At 48.5% G+C, this 10,901-nt stretch overlaps 1 protein-coding gene across 3 annotated transcripts in view; it reads left to right on the top strand.

The window, feature by feature from the left end:
* The first annotated feature begins 3,310 nt into the window (after window positions 1-3,310).
* Tpd52 (tumor protein D52) overlaps window positions 3,311-10,901 on the top strand; it is a 93,194-nt gene continuing 85,603 nt past the window's right edge. For all 3 annotated transcript variants that reach the window (XM_006977885.4, XM_076563789.1, XM_015996578.3), the window contains exon 1: window positions 3,311-3,452. In XM_006977885.4, the coding sequence (XP_006977947.1) occupies window positions 3,434-3,452 (19 nt within the window). In that variant the 5' untranslated portion in view covers window positions 3,311-3,433. The remainder of the gene's footprint in view (window positions 3,453-10,901) is intronic.

The raw sequence follows: 10,901 nt of genomic DNA, 5'->3' as shown, positions 1-10,901 counted from the left end.
TATGGGGGAGGGAGGCCTCGTTTCCAAACAGATGCCCCTATTCATACCTGTCCCCTCTCTATAGACCGTGACCCCTCCACAGGCATGCATCTCTGAAATCTCTTGCCTTGGTAGGCCTGCATATACTACTGTCAGGGCTTTTGGCCTCATTCCTAGGATAAGCTTTGTGATGGTCCCTCTGGGCTGGAAGTGTGGTCAAGAGGCAGCTGATGGTCTAATGAGGAGAGAACCAGAGAAAACCAGGGCCTCTACTGGTACCTGTGGTGATTTGAATAGAAATGGCCCCCAGCCAGGTGGTGGTGGTGGTAGTGCGTGCCTTTAATCCCAGTACTCAGGAGGCAGGATCTGTGTGAGTTCAAGGCCAGTCTGGTCTACAAAGTGAGTTTCAGGACAGTCAGAGCTGAACATAGAGAAACTCTGTCTTGCAAAACCCATACTAAACCAAACCAACCCCCCCCCCCACCACCACCAAATGGCCCCTATAGGCTCGTAGTGAGTCACTATTAGGAGCCGTGGCCTTGCTGGAGTAGGTGTGGCTTTGTTGGAGGAAGTGGTCACTGGTGGCGGGCTTTGGGGTCTCAGATGTTCCAGCCACACCCAGTGTGGAAGTTCACGCCTGCAGATCATGTCGAACTCTCAGCTCCTTCTCCAGCACCAGGTCTGCCTGCACTCTGCCGTGCTTCCCATCATGATGATGATGGACTAAAACTCGGAACTGTAAGCCAGCCCCAATTACATGTTTTCCTTTATAAGAGTTGCTGTGTTGCCGGGCGGTGGTGGCGCACGCCTTTAATCCCAGCACTCGGGAGGCAGAGGCAGGCGGATCTCTGTGAGTTCGAGGCCAGCCTGGGCTACGAAGTGAGTCCCAGGAAAGGCGCAAAGCTACACAGAGAAACCCTGTCTCAAAAAATCAAAACAAACAAACAAACAAACAAACAAAACAAAAAACAAAAAACAAAACAAAACAAAAAAAGAGTTGCTGTGGTCATGATGTCTCTTCACAGTAACAGAGACCCTACTAAGACAGAACCCTTGCCCCAAACTTCAGGGGTATCACTGCAGAAGGCATCCAGATGTCTCTGTATTTTGTATGATTTCTGACAGCTTTCAGGTTGGGGAGGTATGTATGATGAGGGCAGAGTACCAAATTTTCACTTGTATAATGTTTATTTTTATTTATTTATTTATTTGGTGACAGGGCCAGGGAACAAGCCAAGAATCCTGTGTATGCTAAAAAATCCATCCTATATAAATGAGCCATCCATATCAGTAGTCTGTAACTTCTTTCCTATTCTCTTCAATACTTAATGCTTGTTTCAGTTAATATTTTGGGGAAAAAAACTACTGTTTTTTTTTTTTTTTGTAGAAATTTCAGCAGTGAAAAACAAAGACATTTTAGCAATGGATCAGCTTATAGAAGTACCTCCCTGGATGCAGAGGTGCATGTCTGCAGTCCCAGCTACTTGTGAGGCTGATAACGGAAGATAATGAATTTGAGACCAGCAGAGGCCGTCCGGTAAGATCCCGTGTAAGCCTAGTGTGGGTAGGGCACAGCTGCAATCCCAGGGCTCCACGCGAGCTAGACAAATACCCCCCCCCCCCCAATTAAGCTACATCTCCCACCCCTTGTCTCTGTTTTTGAGACAGGGTCTCATGGAGCCGGGCTGACTTTAAATCTTGATGTATCAAATGTGACCATGGCCTCCTGATCTTACTGCCTCCATTTCTCAGTACTGAGCCTATAGGTGTGCACCGCATTCCAGGCTTGCAGAATAGGTCGCAAATGCCCTGATGTATCGGGGTTGCACTTGAGCCATGTAGCGGGAGCCCGAACAGCAATGGCCTTATAAAGCAGGCATTGATCTCTCTCTGGTAGAAGCAGGTCTAGGTGACCAGGTCCTTTCTGTCCTTTGGCTCTGCCGGCCATTCCTGGCTTTTTTCCTCGTATTTGCACCATGTCCATTACTCCTGTAGGTAAAGGGGAAAATAATGGTCTGTCTCTCTCTTTAGACATGGTAGCCCTATGTAGACCAGGCTGCCTCCATACTTGTGGTTCTCCTTCTGTTTGCCTAGCGCTAAAATTTTTGTTTTTCTTTTGCATGCAGCCAAGAAGGGATCTCTGTCTTTTTTTTTTTTCTAAATAGTTTCTTTGAGCTAACCTTGTCTTAGGGTTTCTATTACTGTGAAACACCATGACCAAAAAGCAAGTTGGGGAGGAAAGGCTTTATATGACTTACACTTCAGCATTGCTGTTCATCACTGAGGGAAGCCAGGATAGGAACTCAAACAGGGCAGGAACCTGGAGGCAGGAGCTGATGCAGAGGTCATGGAGGGGTGCTGCTTACTGGCTCGCTTCCATGGCTTGCTCAGCCCACCTTCTTACAGAACCCAGGGCCATCAGCTCAGGGATGGCACCACCCACCGTGGCCTGGATCCTCCCCAGATGATCACTAAATGAGAAAATGCCTTCCAGCTGAATCTCAGGGAAGCATTTTCTCAGCTGAGGCTCCATCCTCTCTGATGACACACAGGCCCCAACTAGCAAACCTTGCTCATGCCCGGAGAGCTATCCTCAGCTACCAGGGCTTGCGTGGGCAGTATTTCAGCTGTGCAACGCGGGGTTCCCAAACAGGAAGGAGATCGAGAAAATTTACATACATGAACGAGTATGTAAACTCTTCAAAAGATGAGGGATAAGGCATGTGTTCTTTTTAAAAATTGAGACAGGGTCTTTCATCTTGTTATATATATTGTCCACGCTGGTCTCAAGTATACCATCTTCGTACATGCTATGTCTACAATTTTTAACACTAAGCTGCATTCCCAGGCATATGTAGCTCAAATTCATTTTCATATTATAAAATTTCCTTCCATGACAAATTTACCTTCATGCTGATATATAAATATGTATATATATTTACACATACATATACAGTTAAACATCACGTCCAGAGTAATAAGAATTTATTCTGAGTCAAGTTGGCTATAGCTCAAGAACACTAATTTAAGTCACCCAGATGACTTGTTCCACCTTGCAAACAGTGTTTTCCGCTCCAGCAGGTGCACAGGGGCGGAGAAAGGGGCAGTCGCGAGGCCCGAAGCCTGGGAGGAAACTTTCGGCGTCGCAAACTTGCTGGCGAAGTGCAAACGCCACCGGCTCGCAGCTGCTTGCACACAGCCTGGGCGTCCCCTTCCCTTCCCAGCCCCTCCCCGGCCTTTCCCGACCTTCTGCGCTCCTGCCCAGCGCCACCGCCCGCGCCGACGTGGCGGAGCGCACAGGTCGCGGTCAGGTGGTCGGTGACGCCCGGGACCGGCTCCCGGGAGGGCGGCGCCAACGCCCGGGGTGGGGACTGCGCGGGGCGGCCGCGGGCGGAGCGCAGAGCGGCGCGGAGGAGCGCGGCGGGCGGAGCGCCGGGAGCGAGGTGGTACAGACATGGACCGCGGCGAGCAAGGTAGGCGGTGGTAGGCTCCTGGCGGCCGCCGGGAGCCTCGGAGTGACGTCTGGGCGACCCCGACCCGGCACGCCTCGGTGGCCGAGCCTGGGAGCCACTCACGAGCGCGGAGCGGGAAAAGGGGCCGCGTCGCTGGAGCGTTGAGTGTGCGCGAGTGTGCCCCGGCGTGCTCGAGCGAGTGTGCGCGATCGCGTGCGAGTGTCCGCGAGTGTGCCCGGGAGGAGAAGGGGAGCGGGAGCCCGCCGAGGTGCTGGGATGCGCGCAGGGAGGGCCACTCAGGCAGCGCCTGGCCTCAGGGTCACCGCCGGATCCTGGAAGTGATGGCGTTCAGATGGGACCATGACTTGAGAAGACTTCCTGCCTGCCAGTTAGGATTCTCGGTGGCCTTTGAGCCCATGGCCACAGTGTTTGGATGTAGATATTCGTCATACTAGGAGTCCTCAAACTGTAGAGTGCTGCCTGTGGGTTTGATTGGGGGAAGGGAGCTTTCATGGTTTGGGTCTTGTTCCTAGCCAGGTGAATCGCATAGCACGAAACCCTCGGCTTGTGCACTACAGCTCTCTCTTTTTTTCTTCCTAAGACAGCAACTCAAGTGAAATTGCCCGGAATAGAATCATAATGGAGATGTGGCCAGAGTAGGTTATGGTTTTCAGTTGAAATATTGCCTACACTGAAGGGCTCTGCTGAGAAACTGGTATGGATGACAGGCTTGGATAGGGTATGCACATGCCGCAGAAAATGCCCAGTGTTTAGGAATCATTACTGTTGTGTACCCGGGAGAACGCCTCATTTTCTGCTTACTTGCCTGCCGCTGGTGTTTGCCTTTGGTATGAGTTTCAAGCATGAATTTTTAAGAATGTAAATAAAACCGTGTTTTACTTAGAATTAATTTGTAAGATAGATTTCTTTACCCTAGTAACCCATCCTTTCTTTCTTTTTTTTTTTTTTTTTTGGTTTTTCGAGACAGGGTTTCTCTGTGTAGCCCCATCCTTTCTTTTAATTTCACACTCACTATGTGTGCTTACGGCCTTACATACGGTATATTATATGCTCATAGGTTTGCCACTCGTGTGTGTGTACACACGCACACATACTGTCTAGATTTTGGCTTTTGGGGGTTACAAACTTGTGTTCCCTCTTTGAGCCTCCGTGCTTGGCCGAGTTAACAGGTAACTTGTCCTTTGTGGGTCAACGAGTTAGAAAGTTTGTTAGAAAACCCCAGGACACCTTTATGAACCAACATTATTTCATGTGACTTTTTCATGCACACTGCGTCAGGGTACGCATGTGTGTGTTTGGTGTGTGTGTGCTCTACGCGTGTTTGTGTGTGAACCTGTTTTTGCATCGCCGCGTTTAACATACTGGTTTTTTAGGTAACAGCTTGCGACTTTTCTTGTGCGCTAGATTGCCGTTTGGTTTAGGTGTCTGGGTGGCTGTTGTCATGGACGATGTGTTTTCGCCCAGCAGCTGTCTCGGCCCCTGGTGCCACTGCAGCATTCCAGCAGGCTAAGACACTCTGTGTGCTTTTTATGGGACTTGCTTTTTAAAGTTCCTAATGCTAGGACTTGTAAAGTGATTCTTTACAATGTTCAAGTGTTTCCAGTGTGTGACATATTTACTGGGCGCGCTGTCATGGTTTTCAGCTGGGGCACTCTGTCCTTTTGGAGAGTGTGGGATCCATCCCAGGTCCTCTGGCTAGGATTTCCTTACACCTCGGGCCTGCCTCATCAGCCAGACCCCAGGGAACGTGGGTACTCAGCAAGGCACAATCATCAACAATGCAAAGGGCCTGGGCAACTGCTTCCAGCTGCCAACCTCTGTCTCTATGGTTCCTTTTTCGGTCTCTTGCTTTCTTTCTGCTTCCTTTTTCTCTTTCTTTCCTACTTCCTTTTCTCTGTGATAAGGCTGTGTTGGGCGGGGCAGATAACTTTACCTGTAAAGGGCCTTTGAACTGGCAGTGGATGTGGGTCTGCCTTAGAGGAGGTGGGATGCCTGGCTTCCGGTGAAGGGCTGGGAGATGTGCAGGTTTAAATCTGATGTTCCCTAGCAAACTGTTGGATGGGATAGAGTACCAAACTGTGATTGTGTCATTAATTAAAATATTTCAATCTAAATTAGAAACTGTTTGGATTTTCTCTCTCTCTCTCTTTCTTTCTCTGTGTTGCCCTGCCTATCCTGGAACTTGCTAGGTAGACTAGGCTGGCCTTGAACTTACAGAGATCCCCCTGCCTCTGCCTCCTGAGTGCTGGGACTAAAGGCATGGATCACTGCCACCACCACCAGCTGGATTACATTTTATGTGCTTGGAGTTTTCTTAACATTTGTCCCTTAGAACATCACCAACAGAAGTTTAGCTGTGAAGTTTCTTGTCTTATATGAACTCTCTTGAAAAGGTCTTAAATTTCCTTGTATGATGGTGCCCCAAATCTATCTTTTGCTACTGATCTTCGTAACGGAACTTATAAGCTTTACAACGGAACCCATTTCCGCCATGTTCTTTGTTACTTTGTAGTGTGTGGCCCAGGTTCTACCATTTTTCTACTTTCTGTTTAGACTTTGGGTGCCCTGCTTTCCTTCTATTGCAAAGGCTCTCAAAAACACCTCCAGCTGCGTACTGCCTTTCAAGCGTTCTTGGGCAGTGAGCTGGGCCCAGGAAACTTCACGTGTATGGGGTTTCCTACGGCGCACTACTGTGCCCATTGCTGACTGGAGCATGCCTTGTGTGAAAACAAAGCCCCCCCCCCCCTTTTACGGGACTGAATAAGTAAATATGCCAGGACTCCCTTATGTCAGTAAGAGCCTTGGCACTGTAATCCGGCAGCGGTAGTGACCCATCTACTGAGCATGGCATTAGTTTCAATAAAATAGTATTTTGAAGGGAAAGAGGAGCAGTTGCCAGGGCTAGAAACCCGAGGAGAAGAGACTGTCGGGAAGGAACAATGGACTGATGGGCTGTTATTGTTTAACCATTTAGCCTTAGAGATAGCACAAATCTGGGATGTCATTTAATTAAAAGCAAAGTGGGTTTAGAGGAGAATGGATAACCCAGAGGGTCTGCTGGGCGCCATCGGGAGTGACCTGCCCAGGTTGTTGCTCGGCACCCTCCATTGCCATATGGTGTTTGTGGATATCTTCGTTAGTGTTCCTCCACTTCCTGCTTTTATTTTTTTGTGACAGCCTACCTGGTCCCAAGGGGAAAAGCTGAGTATGGGAGTGGCTGTGGTCCCTTAGCAGATTCTTTAAACAGAATAATCTCCGAGTGTAATAAAAACCGATAGCAGACACCCACAGTTCAGCAGCTCAAAGCAGAACAAAGCAGCGCCCAGTCAGTCCCCCTGGGCCGGGGAGGAGCCTTGTGCTGCAGGCTAAGCCCATTATATTGTCTCTTGGGGTTAATTTGCTGCTTTAATTGTTGACAGCTGTAAAATCTCTCTTTTGAGACTCTCCCAAACTTTATTTAAACTGGCTGGGTACCAGCTGTACAGATACCATAGTTTTTACATTTTTAATTTAAAAAAGGGATCAAAGGATTTGTTGGTTGATTGATCTAGACAGGGTCTTGCTAGGTAGCTCAGGCTGGCCTAGAACTTGCAATCTTTTTGACTGTGTGCTGGAGTCATAGATGTAGGTCACTATACCTGTTGATTCAGCGTATTTAAGTTGTTAGTGAAAATTGGGGGGAAAAAAAAGAACATTAAGATCTAAAAATACATTTTTCAGTATTATAATAGTTTATTTTAGGAAAAGTAGAAACATGGAAGAAGAAAAAGGAAATAAAACGTGTTTTTCTTTCGCTGGGGCTGCTGGACGATCCCGGGTCGGGGATGGAACCCAGGTAAGGGCTCTAACAGTGAGCCCTGTTCGCAGCAGCTTCCTTGTTGGTTGTGTGTGTGCTCAGAGGCCAGAGACAGACAGGTGGGTAGTCTCTCTCCACTTTACATAAAGGCTCTCCTGACCCTGCAGCTCAGCATTTTAGCCAGACTGGTGAGCCCCTGGAATTTACCTGTCTCTGTCCCCAGTTGGGGTCACAGGCATTGGCAGTGACTTTGCTTTTTACATGGGTGCTGTTTTCTTCTTTTGTTTGTTTTTGTATTTCGAGCCAAGGTTTCTCTCTGTAGCCCAGGCTGTCCTGGAACTTACTCCGTCGACCAGGCTGGCCTTGAACTCAGAGATCTTCCCATCTCCGCTTCTGAGTGCTGGGATTAAAGGCCTGCACCACCACCACCACCACCACCACCACCACCACCACCACCACCACTCAGTAAGAACTGGGGTTTGAACTCAGGTCCTCACACAAGACAAGCACTTTTGCCGACTGAGCCATCTCCTTAGCTGTTTATGTTTTTGGAAAGAAGTCTCTTCCAGCCCTGAGCTGACCTTCAACTCCTGGTCCTCTTACCTGTGTCTCCCAAATACCACCAAGCCTGGCCACATTTTTATTTTCGAGGCCATGTGGACATGCTTGTTTGTAGATAAACTATTTTGTGTCTAAGATAGGTGATGTTTAACTTGTTTCTCATTGATAGGCATTTAAATGTGTGTGGAAGAATTTCTCTCTATGCAGACCAGGTTGTCCTTGAACTCATGGAGATCCTCCTGCATTTGGCGTGTGATACGACTGGGCAGTAACAAGGTTTGTCAGCATTTGAACTTCCCTTCTTTGTATCTATCTGTTCCTTTGCATCTGATATGGAGAGGACGTCTTTCACGGGAGCATCGTCTTATTTCAGGGGGAAGAGATGGGGCCAGAATGTCCTCTAGCACCTACTGCTACCCAGTTTATTTAGCTCAAAACAATAAGTTGCTTCCAATGAAATTGGCTCCCACAGGCTCATATGTTGGATACCTAGTCTCTAGTACCCATACTGTTGGGGGTGGGGGTGGGGTCAGGAGGTGTGGCCTTGTTGGAGGAGGTGTGGCCTTGTTGGAGGAGGTGCGGCCTTGTTGGAGGAGGTGTGGCCTTGTTGGAGGAGGTGCGGCCTTGTTGGAGGAGGTGCGGCCTTGTTGGAGGAGGTGTGGCCTTGTTGGAGGAGGTGTGGCCTTGTTGGAGGAGGTGTGGCCTTGTTGGAGGAGGTGTGGCCTTGTTGGAGGAGGTGTGGCCTTGTTGGAGGAGGTGTGGCCTTGTTGGAGGAGGTGTGGCCTTGTTGGAGGAGGTGTGGCTTTGTTGGAGGAGGTGTGGCTTTGTTGGAGGAGGTGTGGCCTTGTTGGAGGAAGTGTGGCCTTGTTGGAGGAGGTGTGGCCTTGTTGTAGGAGGTGTGGCCTTGTTGTAGGAGGTGTGGCCTTGTTGTAGGAGGTGTGGCCTTGTTGTAGGAGGTGTGGCCTTGTTGTAGGAGGTGTGGCCTTGTTGTAGGAGGTGTGGCTTTTTTGTAGGAGGTGTGGCTTTGTTGGAGGAGGTGTGGCCCTGGAGTGGGCTTTGAGGTTTCAAAAGCCCGTGCCAGGCCCAATCTCTCTTCTCCCCCTTTCTCTTCCTCTCTCCCCCTCCCTCCAAGTCCCCCTCTTGCTCTAGCTCTTGCCTGTGGATCAGGATCACTGCCCACGCGCCATGCCTGCCAGCCTGCGTCCATGTTCCCCACCATGGTGATAATGGACTAACCCCCTGAAACTGTAAGCAAGCCCCTAATGTCTTCCATTATTAGTTGCCTTGGCCATGGTGTCTCTTCACAGCAATAGAACAGTAGCTTATCCAGAGGGAGCCTGCTTTGGCGAGCTATGCCCTGAGCTGGGCTTTTCCTACTGGAGCAAACTGTAGCAAATACATGTGTGTGCCTCATGCCTGTAGGAAGAATTCTTACAAGAGTATGACTGTTCACTTTGGATTGTGCCAAATCCTGCTCCGTGGAAGTAGTGCCAATTATTCCAGTGGCGTGTGTGAGCGTCTGCTCCCCACACCATGTGGTCAGGGTATTCTTGCACATTTTTCGCTTTACTTATCTCACAACAGAATGATGACTCGTCCTCTCTTCTCCCCCCTGCCCCTCACCGTCTCACCTCCATCCCCTTTTCTTCTCCTTCTCCACACTCTCCCCTTCTGTATTTGGAGAACAAGGTCTCACCAAGTAGCCCACATTGGCCTCCTTTGTGGTAAGCCTGCTGCCTCAATCTCAGCCGTGAACCGCCACACCTGGCTGGTGTCTTTTTCTGACAGGGAAGTGTCTGCACTTCTTGGGATGTGCTTAACATTTATATTTCACTTTCTGCAAAACGTTCATCTGTAATCATTGCTATTTTTTGTTGTTGTGCTGTTTGTATTTCCCGGCCTTGTTCTGTGAAGTGCGGCCTTCTGTCCATGATATGAGATGGTGTTTGATTTTCCTAATTTGCAGTCCCTTCTCTGACTTCATGGGGATATTTTTTCCAAGCAGAAATACTAAGAAATGATGCTTTTCATTTATAGCCTCTAGCTTATGAATCATTCCTAGAAATGCCTTCTTCGCTTGGACTTTGTTTTGATGGTTTTATTTTTTACATTTAAATCTCCCATCCATCTGGAGTTTCTTTTATTTTTTAATTTATTTTCATTTCATGTGTACCCATTTGCCTGCATAAATATCTGTGTGAAGGAAGGTGTCAGGTCACCTGGAACTGGAGTTACAGGCAGTTGTGAGCCGCCATGTGGGAGCTGGGAGTTGAACTCAGGTCCTCTGGAAAAGCAGCCAGTGCTCTTAACTGCTGAGCTATCTCTCTATCTCTCTAGGCCCCCATCTGGAGTCTATTCGAATCAGAGGTGTGAAGTTAAGAATTTCAACACCTCAACACTTCACACCCCCCCCCCAGTGCCATTGATTGCCCAGTGGGTTTCCCCACGGGTTCCTCTGCTGTCAGACACTAAATTCTTAGTTGTTTTTTTTCCTGCTTGATTTGTTCACTGACAGCAGCTAACCTCACAAGATGAGCTCATGCTGTGAGAGGCACATCTCCCTCAGTGTTCTTCCATTTTGTTTCCTTTGCTGTCCGACTTTTCCTTTACTGTTCTTACCAGATTTGATTTCCAAATGAATATTGCTGTTAACCTGCCCAGTGACCTGAACGGAAATGCCATCAGTTTATCCCTTTTTCTTAGCAGTAGAAACTGCTCTGCTTTCTCCTCATTCCCTTTCTCTGCCTTTTTTCTCCCTCCCTCCCTTCCCCCTCCCCCTCCCCCTCCCTCCTCCCTCCCCCCTCCCTCCTTCCTCCATGTCTTTCTCCTGTCTTTTTTACTATGCAGCTCAGGATGGTCTTGATCTCATGGTCCTTCTTGAGCACTAGGATTATAGGAATTCTGTAGCATACACAGCTTAGTCCGTGGTTCTTTTTTTTTTAATTGAATACCTCGAATAATCTTTGTCAGGATCATACTATCTATATAATTTGTTTTGAATGCTATTGGATAATAAGGAATTTGCCACGGTTTTGAAAACAAATGCTGGTTTTTATGGCTTCACTGCCCTAGTGGTATGGGTAGGAATGGAA

This window comes from Peromyscus maniculatus, chromosome 2 (assembly GCF_049852395.1).
Source record: "Peromyscus maniculatus bairdii isolate BWxNUB_F1_BW_parent chromosome 2, HU_Pman_BW_mat_3.1, whole genome shotgun sequence".
Lineage (NCBI taxonomy): Eukaryota > Metazoa > Chordata > Mammalia > Rodentia > Cricetidae > Peromyscus > Peromyscus maniculatus.
The sequence above is the reverse complement of the archived record's forward strand: the minus strand, read 5'-3'. Positions and strand labels throughout refer to the sequence as shown.